At 44.3% G+C, this 15,523-nt stretch overlaps 1 protein-coding gene across 2 annotated transcripts in view; it reads right to left on the bottom strand.

The window, feature by feature from the left end:
* Positions 1 to 15,523, bottom strand: part of TNR (tenascin R) — a 425,553-nt gene that overhangs the window by 83,680 nt on the left and 326,350 nt on the right. For both annotated transcript variants that reach the window (XM_059066113.2, XM_067031156.1), the window contains exons 3-4: positions 8,900 to 9,429; positions 6,536 to 7,012 (exon numbers count right to left, since the gene is read on the bottom strand). In XM_059066113.2, the coding sequence (XP_058922096.1) occupies positions 6,536 to 7,012; positions 8,900 to 9,398 (976 nt within the window). In that variant the 5' untranslated portion in view covers positions 9,399 to 9,429. The remainder of the gene's footprint in view (positions 1 to 6,535; positions 7,013 to 8,899; positions 9,430 to 15,523) is intronic.

The raw sequence follows: 15,523 nt of genomic DNA, 5'->3' as shown, positions 1-15,523 counted from the left end.
TCCTTTGATTAAAGATGGCAAATGTTGACCAAAACAAAAAAAAATTAAATTTACTTTTTAAAAATTTATAAAACTAGATGAATATAAATGAAATTTAAATAATCAAACATTCAAATGATAGTTTATAAACATATATCATTTCTAACTCTGGCATGATGAAAGCTTTGAATTGCACTAAGACCTTTGGGGTAGCCTGTATAATGCATGCCAAATGACTCTTGGACCAGGGAAAGAAGAGTTGGTATATAGAACCTATCAGTATTTTGCATGGTTATATAGAGTATTTATTATGCACCAAGGACAATGCTAAACATTCTGACATAGATTTTCTTATTTCATCTCACCAACACTATGGAATTGGTATTATTTTTACCCCTGTTTTATAGAGAAGAAAACTGAGTCACAGAGTCAGCAAACACAGAAGCTAGGATTTGAACCCAGGCACAATGATTCCAGAATCTCTAAGCCAGTGTACAATACCACTTTACATTTGCATAGCATTTCAGTCTATAAAACATGTTTAGATAAACCATCTAACTAGACTTATAAAAAAAGCCTTTAATAGCAGCTCTATGAGGTAGATTGGGTAGATATAATTATTCCAACTTTACAAATGGAGAAACTAAGAACTAGGCTAAAGGACTTGCCAAAAATAAGGGAGTTGGGTCATAGCTGAACTGATGATCAAACCAAGATCTATTAGTGTGTTCTTTCCCTTACAGTTTGTAGGATGGGTTACTGATTGTACCAGATGCTTTCCTTCATTTATACACAGCCCTCAAAAATAAACTACATCAGTGAATAATTCAGACTGTCATTTAGGATGTGAATTCCAGACTGGTGCTTATCCTAGAGGTAAGAAACTTCTTTTAAGAAGGATTCTCTAAAATTTCACAATTTGTGTGGAAACATAAAAGACCCCAAATAGCCAAAGCAATCTTGAGAAAGAAAAACGGAGCTGGAGGAATCAGGCTCCCTGACTTCAGACTATACTACAAAGCTACAGTAATCAAGAGAGTAAGGTACTGGCACAAAAACAGAAATATAGATCAATGGAACAGGATAGAAAGCCCAGAGATAAACCCACACACATATGGTCACCTTATCTCTGATAAAGGAAGCAAGACTATACAATGGAGAAAAGACAGCCTCTTCAATAAGTGGTGCTGGGAAAACTGGACAGCTACATGTAAAAGAATGAAATTAGAACACTCCCTAACACCATACACAAAAAATAAATTAAAGACCTAAATGTAAGGGCAGACACTATAAAACTCTTAGAGGAAAACATAGACAGAACACTCTATGACATAAATCACAGCAAGATCCTTTTTGACCCACCTCCTAGAGAAATGGAAATAAAAACAAAAATAAACAAATGGCACCTAATGAAGCATAAAAGCTTTCATACAGCAAAGGAAACCATAAACAAGATGAAAAGACAACTCTCAGAATGGGAGAAAATATTTGCCAGTGAAGCAACTGACAAAGGATTAATCTCCAAAATATATAAGCAGCTCAATATCAAAAAAACAACCCAATCCAAAAATGTGCAGAAGACCTAAATAGACATTTTTTCCAAAGAAGATATACAGATTGCCAACAAACACATTAAAGGATGCTCAACATCATTAATCATTAGAGAAATGCAAATCAAAACTACAATGAGGTATCACCTCTTGCCAGCAGAATGGCCATCATCAAAAAATCTAGAAACAATAAATGCTGGAGAGGGTGTGGAGAAAAGGGAACCCTTTGCACTGTTGGTGGGAATGTAAATTGATACAGCCACTCTGGTGAACAGTATGGAGGTTCCTTAAAAAACTAAAAATAGAACTACCATATGACCCTGCAATCCCACTACTGGGCATATACCCTGAGAAAACCATAATTCAAAAAGTCATGTACCACAATGTTCATTGCAGTACTCTTTACAATAGCCAGGACATGGAAGCAACCTAAGTGTCCATCAACAGATGAATGGATAAAGAAGATGTGGCACATGTATACAATGGAATATTACTCAGCCATAATAAGAAACAAAATTGAGTTATTTGTAGTGAGGTGGATGGACCTAGAGTCTATCATACAGAGTGAAGTAAGTCAGAAAAAGGAAAACAAATACTCTTTGTTAACACATATATATGGAATCTAAAAAAAAAAAAAAAAGGTTCTGAAGAACCTAGGGGCAGGACAGGAATAAAGACGCAGACACAGAGAATGGACTTGAGGACGTGGGGAGGGGTAAGGGTAAGCTGGGATGAAGTGAGAGAGTGGCATGGACATATATACACTACCAAACGTAAACTAGATAGCTAGTGGGAAGCAGCCACATAGCACAGGGAGATCAACTCGGTGCTTTGTGACCACCTAGAGGGGTGGGATAGGGAGGGTGGGAGGGAGATGCAAGAGGGAGGGGACATGGGGATATATGTATACGTATGGCTGATTCACTTTGTTATACAGCAGCAACTAACACAACAGTGTAAAGCAATTATACTCCAATAAAGATGTTAAAAAATAAAAAATAAATAAAACAAAAGCACAACAACCAGAAAAAAAAAAAGAAAGATTCTCTAGGGCCTGCCTTTTGTTTTTCAACACACTGATTCCAAGTTTCCTGTGTGGGACTCCTCCTGTCACGGTGACAGAAACGGCCATTCCAAATTTCAAGTCACCAACAATTCTTGGGGCATTTGGGACAAGTCAGTGTATTCATTTATAGTGCCTTTCTCCAGAAAATAAAGCTAATCACGACGAAGGAGAATGATCCAAGCAGAGCATTTGGGGATTTTAAAGTAAAAAACAGGTGCAGAAGGATTTTTTCATCTTGACAACTTAACTTGGCAAGTTTTTTATCTTGAGACCTGAGCCTGGTGGTGGTAATGCTGAGAAAGAAGCAATGGTGTCGATTGTGGAAGAAGCATTCTTGAGAGCGGTGGCTCCAAGGAGGAGACCATCACCTCTCACCCTATAACTTAGCAGCAGCTGTGTACATTGGGTGTCAGTAATTCTTATAAAATGAAATGGTATTGAGCTAAAAAGCAAACTGTAAAAGAGCCGTATGCCTTGATTCAAGGAATTTAGTGTGTGTGGTGGGCTGTGAATTATTTTTAGTCTTACTTTCTTTGGGGCTCCAACTTGAGAACTTGGGGAAGAGCAGGCAGTTAAAAAGTAGTAAACTGCAGCTTGAGGAATTGGAGTTGCTTATCTGCAAAGATGCCATGCTGTTTACTTTTTAGATCTCGCATCAATTTTGCACATATGTGGTGAGAGCAGTTGGAATTAGTTCCATGAAGTGTCTCGCTTGGAGGAGCGAGTGATTTCAGGTGCCAAAGGTTGGGCTGGCCGCAGTGCTGGCAGACGCAGAGGCTGATGGTGATGAATCTCTGCAGGTCTGACTGAAGTACAGGGAACGGCTTTCTGGATTGTTTCAAGCCCCTGCTCTGGTTGTTCTTTCATCCTGTTGCTTTGCAGGGAGTTGTGGCCAAACCTCCTTCCCTGGGGGCAGGCGTGGACAAATGGTTGGACGTGTTTCCTTACCCCGTCTCCAAGACCTAATTTTTTTTTATCATTTGACAGAGCTCACCTTTCATATCAAAAGACTATTTCTTTGTGTATGTGGCTTTCAAAATTTTTATTTTCCAATTCCACTGTACTTAGCATCCCAGGGAGGATTAAAGAGTGCTAGAAGTTGGTAGGAGACCAGGGTTCTTATTCTTGCTCTGCCATTAATTATCTGTCTGGCTGTGGAAAAATCTTCCTGTCTCTCAGGGCTGCTGCTTTTTCAATTTGTAAAATGAGAAGCCCAGAGTACCTTCTTTCAAAGCCTGTTTTAAGTGCTCATATTCATGATTTTTTTGGTTCTATTATCTTTACCCGGCCAGAGAACAGAGGCAGAAAGGTTGAGATCTGGTCCCATGGCCCACTGTGAGAAGGATCAAGGCTGGGAGTCAAATAGAGTGGCCTTGTCAACTCTATTCAATTGCATTTAAGCTCTAGTGGCCTAAGGAGCCTCAGAATGAAGTCCACACAATGGGCAGCCATTTTCCATGCCCTTGCCGGAGAGGAAAAGAATGACCTGTGGAGAAGTGCATTTTGTGGCTCTCTATGTTTTCACTTTCCCCATTCTCTTCTTTCCTCTCCTCACTGCTGTTGGCGAGGGGAGCAGTAATGCTGGAGTGGGTGCATCTGGCCAGAAAAGTCAAACAGTGGATAAGCAGCCCCTCTCCTAGAGCCTTCTCACAAAGAGCAAGTGAAGTAGCACTTTAGATAATGACCTAGTTACTTCTCTGGAAAAGACCCATGGCATTTGGTTTAAAAGACAAGAAAGCCTTGAGAGCAGCACCTGCTGCAATGAGTGGTGGCTCCATGGTTGCTATAGAAACAGATGGAGATTATGCAACTGTCCCTCCCCACATGCTTTGGGAACCTGTAAAGTAATTTATCTGGGCGTCCAGAAGTCTTCCTCAAACAGCACAGAGGTAACGTGTTGGAGGTAACAAGTGCTCATGGTTTGGGCTCAACCCATTTGTAGTTATGCTAGCAGCTGCTGAGTCTTCCCTGAGTGACCAGAAGGGCTTGTCTCCAGTTCCGTTTGGACCCTGGATCAGATTAAGATTCTTTTTGCAAATGAACCCATCCCTTTGGAAAAGGAGGGTCAAGAACATGAGAAGTATGTACAACCCAACAGAGATCAATTTTATTAAGAAGGATGTGAACTACAGAATAGCCGTACATAGAAAAGGTCCCAAGTGGACCCTTAGCATCCTCTGATGGGGCCTCATGGAGCCTTGTCCTGTGGGTGGGAACTAGGATATGCTTCAGCCTCCTCTTCCCAGCAATTACCTAGGACTTTGTTTTATTTTTTATCTTTTTTTATTATTATTTTTTTGTGTGGTACGTGGGCCTCTCACCGCTGCGGCCTCTCCCGTTGCGGAGCACAGGCTCCGGACGCGCAGGCCCAGCGGCCATGGCCCACAGGCCCAGCCGCTCCACGGCACGCGGGATCCTCCCGGACCGGGGCACGAACCCGCGTCCCCTGCATCAGCAGGCGGACTCTCAACCACTGCGCCACCAGGGAAGCCCTACCTAGGACTTTGGATTCAGAAATGATGAAGCTTAACTTCTGCTTGACTTTTCCTTCTGAACAATTAGTATAACAGCAATTTATATTTTCAGTAAGATATTCAGTGAACAAAATTAGGAGGCTAAATGAAATCATCGACTATGGAAAAAAAAATGGAAGAACATGAAAATATTATTTTCCTAAGCAGTGGGTTGTTGTTTATCTTTTAGTTGTTGCCATTGATCTTTTAAAAAATTTTAAGTTGAAGTTGCAGGTGCAGGAGACTTGTCTGACTGGTCTGGTACCTAGGTGGGAATCATTGATGATGCTCAAGAATAAAAGGCTGGTGAAGCTGGCCTCCCAGGATTTCCCGCTTAAACCAAGGTCAGAAGGTTGATCAGAAAATTCCTAGAATCAACCCATCAGAAAGCTTAAAAATGTTCATTTGTTGTTATTTTTTATGTTAAATTTTCCCAATGAGCACTCTGAGCCCACTGTTACAGATTGAACTACAAACGGAAAAGATCAAGATCAATCACTCAATCTGTACTGTTTAAAACACAAGTTTATCAGTGAGGGTCACCGATTTAGTCAGAAGATGAGCAATAGCAGTGAGATAATGACAATAATCTGATTTTAGGCAAAAGAAAATCATCTCCAGTGAGATACTGGTATTTTCCCACTGATAGATTTAGGTCCTCCTTTTGGGACATCACCTTTGTATTGGTTTCCATGGTGCAGACACATATGGGGTTGGTTCCAATTTGCGATGTCATCTGGAACAAAGTGACTCGTAACTTTTTAATATTCTGTACTAATAGTTAGAATGTGAGTTGTTGCTCGATGCTTTCAGTAGTTTATTCCTAGTTACAAGTAATTCCTTGCCTATAAATACTTTTATCCATGTGGACACTAGATCATTTCAAAAATTAATAACACTTTGCAATATGTAAGCTCCAAAATAGCCAGAGTGCCAGAATGCCCTGCTAGTCTGGTTATCACAGACTAACTGCCATCGCATTCCCTAGCACTGTGAAAGGACGTGTCCCCAGAATATGGCAACAGGCAAGGGGGGGATATTTTGGAGCAGGTGGAGCTCTGGGAAGTCCACTGAGTTAGAGTGGTCCTTGCCTAAGGTGGTGCCATGGTCTGACTCTCTGCTTTCTTCCATCTCAAGGACACTGAAACGCTTTCACCGTTATTACCATTGACTTTGTTCCAGTCTTGGGGTAAGATTCAGCTTTCATCCTGAACTTGACCTTTTCTGGTTTCCACCCTTCCCCCCCTTAAATCTGCCTCGTCAATTGTGATTGACTCAAGAAATCGGCTGTCTTGGAAAGCAAGTGTACGTGACCCAGTTGGGAATTCTTTGGCCTAAAATTCACCTTCCCTCCCATCCCTCTTCCCACCTCCAGCCAGTTTGCTGGACCACCCTTGACAAAGCCCCCGCCAAGCTCCCCTCCCTACCTGCTGAGCAGTCAGGGCCCTGGTAGCCCTCTTCACAGAAGCAGAGCCCCTCCTGGCAGTGTCCTCGCCCACTGCAGGCGTTCAGACACCGCTGCTGGCCGCAGTCCTCACCAGCGTAGCCCTCCTGGCACAGGCAGGTACCGTTGGTACATCTCCCCTTCCCCGAACAGTCCCCAGGGCACCTCAGCTCACTGCAGCCCTCGCCAGTGTAGGCCTCTTCACAGACACACTCCCCATCCACGCACAACCCCCGGGAGCTGCAGTCTGTCGGGCACCGGAGCTCCGAGCAGTCGTCGCCGCTGTACTCGTTGTCACAGATGCACTGGCCATCCACACACACGCCCCGACTGGAGCAGCCTAGGGGGCAGTAGGGCTCCGAGCAGTTCTTGCCAAACCAGCCTTGATCACAGATGCAGCCACAGGACTCGAGGCTAAAGTTGCCGTGGCCACTGCAGTGAGGGATATAATCCAGTTGTCCTGAAATGGCCAAGGAGGAGGTCAAAGGTCAGCAGTGGAACCTCCTGTAAAGGGGGTATGGGAGGGGTGGGCAGAGACCTCCCCTCACTCCCTGATCAGATTTGTGTTGCTGAGAATTAAGCTCAAGCTAGTTTGGTACATCATTGACGTCATGAATGTTTTCATCTAAAAGGGGTTGTGCCTGGCACAGCGCTGGGGGCGAGGATGGGTGAGACCGGGTCCCTCGTCCTTCAGGGGCTCACCTTCAGTGTGTCTTGGCTTGGGTTCCCTAGAAGCAGACTTTAGATGAGAATTCAGATGAGAGTGATTTACTGGGAAGTGCTCCCGGGAAAAACTGGTCAGGGCTGAAGGGGAGACTCAGGAGGTTGGAGCCCAAGCCAGACACATTACCAGGCAAAGTCCTGGGGGTGTCACTTGGGTTCAGTCCTGCAGGGTCTTCTGGACACAGTGTAAGCCACACCTCAACTGGGATGAAAGGCTGTCCTTGGAGGGTGTAAATGTCCATTGTCTCCCTGGGGCAGGCCAAAGAGGTTCTTACAGCCCAAGGACAGCCCCTGACCAAGACGCCCAGGTGCTGGCTATGGGGACGGAAGGGGATCTGAGGGCTTGTATGCTGAGTACCAGGCCTGTGATGCAGGACAAGGTCACATGTGCTGCAGCCACATCCCGCTCCCTCTCCTTCCCACCATCTAACTAACTCTGCTCATTCATCACAACTTAACACTAGGGTCACTTCAAAGGCTTCCCAGAACTTGTCTCATTTGGTGACTGCTGCTGTGATCTTTTTAGGATTCTATGCATATCTCCTGCCCTAGCCCTTACCATGCTATAACTATAGTGGTTAATTTAAACCACTATAAAAGGTAAAAGCTTGAACGCAAGATAGTAAGAAAGACACAGTCCCCTTGTTAAAGAATGAATTTCATGGGTTGAAGGTACCTTTTGGGTGAGAGGAGCTGGGCACAAAAAGGGACACACTTTCTGCTCTTTGGGGGTCACTGATAACAGCTATTGCACGTGAGGTCCCTACTAGAAGCAATGCTTTCATCTGAATGGAGGCTTTTATATTTAGTAACTCCTTGTTCTAGTCTGTCACCATTTGTCAATGGAGAAAGGAAGTCATGGGTTATGTAACTTGCTTAAGTCACAAGCTAGTAAGTAGCAGATCTAGGATTTGAAGTCAGGAAGTCTGACTCTGACTTCTCCCAGAGAGGTCAAGATAGTCCTTGGTAAGTGTTACTAGTCAGGGAGTGGGTGAGACTAGAGGTACAAGTCCTCGATACTCAGCCTTTGGAGGGGAGGGGGTTGTAATAAGCTCTGTGAGTGGGTGTGTGTGTGCATGTGCATGCACACCCACGTGCGTTTGTGGAGCGGGCAGGGGCTGAAACTTCCATCTTGCTGGAGAAGATGGGGCCAGGTCCTCTGAGACTATAATGACTATCATTTACTCAGATGGGAGAAAGACTGAGATGGAGTGAACAGAGCGCCTGAATTCTCTAGTCCCTCAGGTTAACATGGATAGATATCAATTCAACAGCCTCTGAAAACCAAAGATGAATGAAGACAGACGTCAAATTCCCTGCTCACCACAGAAGTTGCTGTGCTGAACCGATGTATCATTACCTGACTCATCCCCCCAAAATCAGGTTAATGTATTTCAAACTGACTAAGCGCTGTAGAGAATCCCTACGCCAAATCCCCCGGGAAGGACCACATTTAGATCTTAGAGACATCTGAACAGAGAGCTACAGACTAGGGCACTTCTTTCCCTCTGTGTGAAGAGGTGCCAGATTTTGAGGGGAGTGGTGGCTCACCCTCATTCACTCTCCCTTTCTGCTCAGCGCCCTCCTTCCCTCCTGAGACCGGCAGCAAACTCCCAGACTCTACCTGTGGCCGCACTTTCCTGGCAGCAGTTGCTGGTGCACTGGTCCCGAAGCACTGACACCTCCCTCTCCAGCATCTCGATTCGGCTCAGCAGCTCCTGCAGCACCTGGGCAGAGCTGGCGCATGGGCAGGCCTTTTTGGGGAGGTTGATCCTGTGGGTGAAGGTGACCTGGCTCTCATGGTCTGAGGTCTGGCCCGTGTACTCTGTCAGCACCTCGTCTTCGGCACTCACCTCCTGCTCGGCCGAGGCCTCCAGCCCCGAGGAACAGAGGCTGTCCAGGGGCACGTTAATGTTGTACACGTGGTTGAAGACCACCGGCTGCTCTTTGCCGGATGTATTGTAGCTGTCAGCGCCTCCTTCCTCCTCCACCGCCTGTCTCTGAACCCTTTCCGTGGTGACCTCCAGCTGACACTCCGAGGGCTTGAGCATGGAGCCCAGAAGAATCAGGTTGACGCCAATGAGCATGTTCTTCAAGACCACTGTTTCCCCGTCTGCCCCCATCCTCTCAGCAGAGCGCTGGGTTCAAGACCACCTGCAGCAGAAAGCATGGAGTTGTAGAAATTGGCAAGAGAAACCAAGGAACAAACAAGATGGCCTCTGAGACCTGCGCTTGGGCACCACGCTATGCACAGTCCTATAAAGCTAAAAGATAAGCAATGACGATTTCAAGGGGAAGGTTGGGAAGTGACTACCAGGGTCATGAAAGCCCAGAGCTTTTTGTTCCCTAGAGGACTGACCCCCTGAAAATGGACATTGCTTCCGCAGAAGGGCATTTTGATTTCCCAAAAGACTTATCTAGAACACATGAGTCTGGCCTCCACAGTGGGCAAGTGGTTCCAACAAAGAGGACATGTGAGGACTTGGGGCAGGGGCACTGTGGCTAGGCTAGTCCTCCAAGGAGAACTCAGAGCATCCTTTCACTCTGAGTGAGAATTAAGATGAAGGGTATCATGGAGCCTTAGGCATACCCTCATATTTCACCAGATATTTATAATGATGGGGCCCCACCAGCCACTTCAAAATAACTTAGTAACTCCTCTAAGCTCATCTGTTCAAATACAAGTTGACTTTAGAATAACCAACCAGGCAGATAATATAGTTCCAGGTAACTATGGTTGTTAATAATCCTTAGGTACATTTGTGATTATCTAGGACTGTGTGAGCCGAACTTTCTTTTAATGTTCTCATTAGTATAGTCTTTTAATGTTCTCATTAGTGTAGTATAGCTTTGTGATAACTGCCTTTCTTCCGAGGTCCTGTTTAAATTGCTAAAATAATGTATTAGCTCCTCTACTGGTTACCTAGTCACCAAGAACCATGGAGAACAATAAATTTCCTGTAATGCAAATTAGTTTTACAGAAATTATATTTCTTCTATATTCCCTGTGTAAAAGAGAAAAGAGGCTTACCAATTTTGGTTCTAAAGGTAACGTTAGAGCTAAGAAGATTAAGGACAAAGGAACAGAGTGAGAGTAAATGTGAATTTGGGAAGAAGGCAATAAGCAACAGCTAACATCAACTGAATGTGTACTGTGTACAGACTGTGCTGTGCACCTCACGTGGGATCTTACTTGACCCTTAGAACAAACCTATGATGGGATGTTATGATTATCCCCTTCTTGTAATGGAGTGAATTCTGCCTAGAAATCTTAAAATTTGAATGCAGGTCTGACTCCAAAACCTGTGTTCTTAACTGCTATGCTCCAGTGCTTGTCTTGATAAGCATGTTCAATGTTCTGTTGTCTCTGATGGAAATTGTGTTAGTTATAGGATCTTCCCAAGAATACTGAGATTAGAAAATTTTGCTAGGGCCAGATCCAATGTTCCTTCCTCCACGAACCATTCTGCTCTCATCTTTTTCTTCCTGTTCCCTCAGGAGGCTAAGGAGCATCCCCAGCACAGGCTAAGTTTATCCCTCACTCCTTATAAACCCCTTCTGACAGCATTTGCCACACTAGACTGTGGGTTTCCTTTGTCTGCTCCTGCCCCCGACCAGCTTTGTCCCCCGCCTCCGCCCACTGGCCCCAAACTGCTAAGTCAATTTAGGTCAGACCACATCTTATCCATAGTATTTGATGTGTGTCTAGGACAGCAAAAGTGTTCTGTACTGTGGTTGTTGAGAATAAGTGAGTAGATATATGGAAGGATGGATAAACAGATGAATTGAGTAAATGCCCTGTGAGCGAAAGGTTGAATCATTCTCCAACTCATTTAATCTCTTTCCATTATCCTCAAGTTATTCACTATTTTCTTCAATTTCAGTTCAATTGGACAATTTCTGAGGGATGATTTTATTAGGAGTAATCTGTATTAGTGACTATTTTGGAAATCATGTCTTATGACTCAGTCTTTATATTATGTATTGGACTAAAATCTTTGTTTCCAATATGAAGAAGAAGCAGAACAGAGTAGGGCTATTAAGATTCTGGACTCTGGAACCAGACTGCCTGGTTCTTCCCCTATCCCAGGACTACCCTGAAATCACTGGCACATGTGAGAAATCTCTTCCAGCATTTGACAGCCGGAAAGCCCAACCTTAGCATACCCTTGTTCAAAGAAGGGTGAGGTTCTTGGAGTGATAGGAGAGGTGGTGATCCACTGGTTACATCAGATGAGGTAAATCAACCTTGGGGACAGATGGAGTGACATGTCTGAACCAAATTTCTCTCATGACTGTAAGCTCTTTCCAAGCCCCTCTATCTGACATATTACTTGCCTTCCCATTTTCAGCTGCTCTAGGTGTTTCATCCTTGGAGTGGCACTCTGCTCTTATATCATTGAAAGCTTCCCAGGAATGGCTCTGATCTAAATCATTTACACTTACATTTACATTGAAGGCTAAGGAGCCTTAGCCATCTCACTTGCTAAACTAAAGTTCGTTTGTCTGAACCATGTTGATATTGCTGAATAGTTTTTTTTTTCTGGGAATCATAAAATTATCATGTAGCACCCATAGCACTTAACAGAACTTTTTGCACAGAGCAGACACTCAATAAATAAGTGAAAGAATAAATGACATTATAAATGAAAAGGAAGACAAGTGACAGGAAAATTAAAAGGGAAAAATGATAGGTTCCACACTAGTCCAAAGCAACAACTATAAAAGTATATGTGGAGAGAAAAGTATAGCTTTATGTGTGAAAAACACAAGATTTTAGTCAATAACCAAACTGATTATGAATTAGTCAACAGTGTGATTTTTGTAACCTCCAAAACCTTATTTAGACTCAGGATTTATTGACTGATTGACTGATTGATTGATTGAAGTATAGTTGATTTACAGACTCAGGCTTTATTCACTGAAATTATAGACTAGGATGAGCAGGGGACTGTTTTGCTCTATACTGCACTTGTCATTGATTACTTCTGAGTGGAGAGGATGCTGAAGGTACTCAAAATCTTCTTGTAGGAGAGGGAGGAACTTAGCATTTTTGTCCAGAGAAGTGACAACCTCAGAGCTATCGTTCCTTTATCATTCATTCCTCTGGCAGATATTTATTGAGTACCTACTATATGCTGGTTCCTTTATTCACAGAAGTTATATTTAAGTGTGGGGGGGGGCGGAGAGGGTGGGAGGGGGAGGACATACAATACATAAATACCCACAGTAATTCTGTATGTCATATAATATATGATATAATGCATATTATATGGTATTTAATATATGATGATGTAACATTCATTTGTGTGTGTTGGGTCAGCAAGCTGTGGAGGAAAAGAAAAGAAGGGAGCAGAGGGGGTACCAGGACAGGGAAGTCACGTGGGTATTTTGTAGAGCCCAGCCAGGGAAAGCTTGTCTAATGAGGTGACCACTGAGCAGAGACCTGAAGGAAGTGAGAGTGAGCTTAGCAGACGGCTGAGGAAGTGCATTCCAGGCACAGGGAATGGCAAGGGTGAGCGCTCTGAGGCAGGAGCCGGCCTGGTGAGTTTGAGTGACAGTGAGACTGGAGGCGAGTGAATGAGGGAACAGATGTGGGGAGATGAGGTCAGAGAAGGAGTGGGGGCCAGGTCAGAGAAGGCCTGTGAACCACTGTAAGGACTTGGGATCTTACTGTGGCTCTCCAGTCATTGCTCTCAAATGCATCCACATATTAAATGTTTATGATGATCTAGTTCTTGTCATTGAGAAACTCTCAGCCTCATGAAAGAGATGGAAATACAAGTAAATATAATGACAATGCAATGTGATCATTATCATGACCAAAAAACACACAAAATGTCCCTAGAGGGCTGGAGGTGACACAGCAACTTTGCCTGGGGCAGCAGGGGAAGCTACGCAGAGGGCGTGGGGTAATCGTCAGTGCTGTTTGCCAAGTATTTCTGGCCTGGCTTTCCAGACATGTGGTAGGACTACATTTTCCAGGGCTGTGTTTTCTGGCCCCCTGTTGGTTAGGTGAGGCCATGTCACTAGTACTGGCCGATGGTTGTGAGAGGAAGTGATGTGGGTCACTTCTGGGAGGGGGCATTCTGACGGGAGACCCCCCAGAGCTTTCTCTTTCCCATTGATGGTGACTGGCAATGTTCAAGATGGTGGCTGCTTTCTCAGTCTGGGTCCCTGAGTGACCATGATAAAGGGTGCCCTGGCTGCGTACAGTAGGTGTGTAGTGCCTGAGAGAGAAAGAAACTTTTGGTTTTGAAGCACAGATGTTGGTATTGCTTTTTCCTACAGCATAACCTAGTCTATCAGAAGGTAATACTGAACTGGGTTTTAATAGATGACTCTTTAAGTAGAGAAGACAGAAGTTCATTATAGACAAAAGAAATTGCATTTGCTAAAACTCTGACATGTGCACAAATATGGCTTATTCAAGGAATTCAAGTATTTGAAGGGCTGTTAAATGCTATGGGATTGGACTTTTACACAGCAAAAGGTCCAAGGGAGGGAATTTCCCCCAAATGGGGGAATCTACAGGGAAACAGATTTTGGCTCCATGTAAAGAACAGCTTTTATAATAGTCAGAGCTATTGGGTTGTCATGATAGGTAGTGAGTTCCTGGTCACTGGAGGTGTTCAAGCACAAGCCACAAGACTACTTAGTGAGAATGTTGAAGATGGGCTTTCAAGCATCACATCAGAGAGTGGACTAAAATGAACATTAAGGTTTTCTCTTTCCTGTTACTTTATGAATTCAGGGTCTTATGTGTCCTTTGAGGAGTCTACCCACTATAATATTGTATTAGTTTCCTAGGGCTGCCATAACAAGTTACCACATACTGGGTAGCTTAAAACTGTAGAACTCTATTCTCTCACAGTTCTGGAGACTGGAATAGAAGGCCCAAACCAAGATGTCATCAGGGTTAATCCCTTCTGTGGCTCTGAAGGAAAATCTATTTCCTCCATGCCTCTCTCCTAGCTTCTGGTGATGGCGGGCAAAGCTTGGCATTCCTTGGCTAGTAGATGCATCACTTCAGTCTCTGCCTCCATCCTCACATTGCACTCTGCCTGTGTCTCTGTGTCTTCACGGGGCCATCTTCCTTCAAGGACATCAGTCATCTTGGATTAGGGGCCTATCATGCCAATATGACCTCGTCTTAACTAATTACATCTATGATGACCCTATTTCCAAATAAGGTCACATTCTGAGGTACTGGGGGTTAGAACTTCAACCTTGTCTTCTTTGTGGGACACAATTCAATCCACAACACATACCAATAGCAAAGTGAGTATTTACCAGGTATAAGCGTTTTCCTTATAGTACTTCATTCATTCCTGACAACAACCCTATAAGCTAGGAGGAGTGATATTTAGGAGTCAAGATATTTAGCAACTGGTATGGCTCAGGCAACAACCAATCAGAAGGGGGCATTGATCAATCAGACCTGCTGTAAACAACCAGCAGGGCTCTGTGGTGATTTCACCATGATGGTAGGTCCTCTTTCAAGTTCCATTATTGGAGACAAGGAAAATGAGCTTCAGGAAAGGCCAAGATTGCACAGCTAATGAGCGCAGGAGCCAGGACTGAACCCAGATCTTGCTGACCATAGTCTGTCCTCTTAACTGCTGTTTTTCAGCCAGCTTTAATTAGCAGCCACATAGCACTCTCATGAAAAGACTTAGAGCTCTTGGAAATCAACACTCTCCTCCCCCTGGATCAGATTTAGGACTTCCTGACAGCGATGACTTTTCGCTTAATGTTTTCTCTACCAGTCCCGGCTACTACCCCAGATATTGCTTTAGCCTCTTACCCTGGGGAGAAGGCTTGTCTGCTGGCTTTTTATTTAGAAGTGCCCAGCCTCCACTGTGTCCCAGAGAGTCAAGAACAACGCTAAGCAAGTAAACCTTGATCCTTGAGGGGTCAGGAGACATTTTTTACACTTGTCCTTTCCTAGGACAGTTCCCCTCCAGCCAGCAGTTACAGAAAACCAGGGCTTGCCCCGGCCCCTGCCAGCTTCACTCATTTCTCTGAGCTCCCTTTGGCTTGTCCCCAGCAGGCTCAGTCACAAGCCATTGTTAACCACACCGCTGACCTCTCTGCTTCTCTCCATTTGCATATGGCTGAGGATGCTTTTTGAGGGCAGGCAGTGAGAGGGGGGTGGGATGGATGGCATGGGAGGCTTCATTTTTCTACTTTCATCTGAAGCCTGCTGGAGGGGGGAGGGGAATGAAACTCATGCTTATTTAATGCC

Source organism: Kogia breviceps, chromosome 1, assembly GCF_026419965.1.
Source record: "Kogia breviceps isolate mKogBre1 chromosome 1, mKogBre1 haplotype 1, whole genome shotgun sequence".
NCBI lineage: Eukaryota > Metazoa > Chordata > Mammalia > Artiodactyla > Physeteridae > Kogia > Kogia breviceps.
The sequence above is the reverse complement of the archived record's forward strand: the minus strand, read 5'-3'. Positions and strand labels throughout refer to the sequence as shown.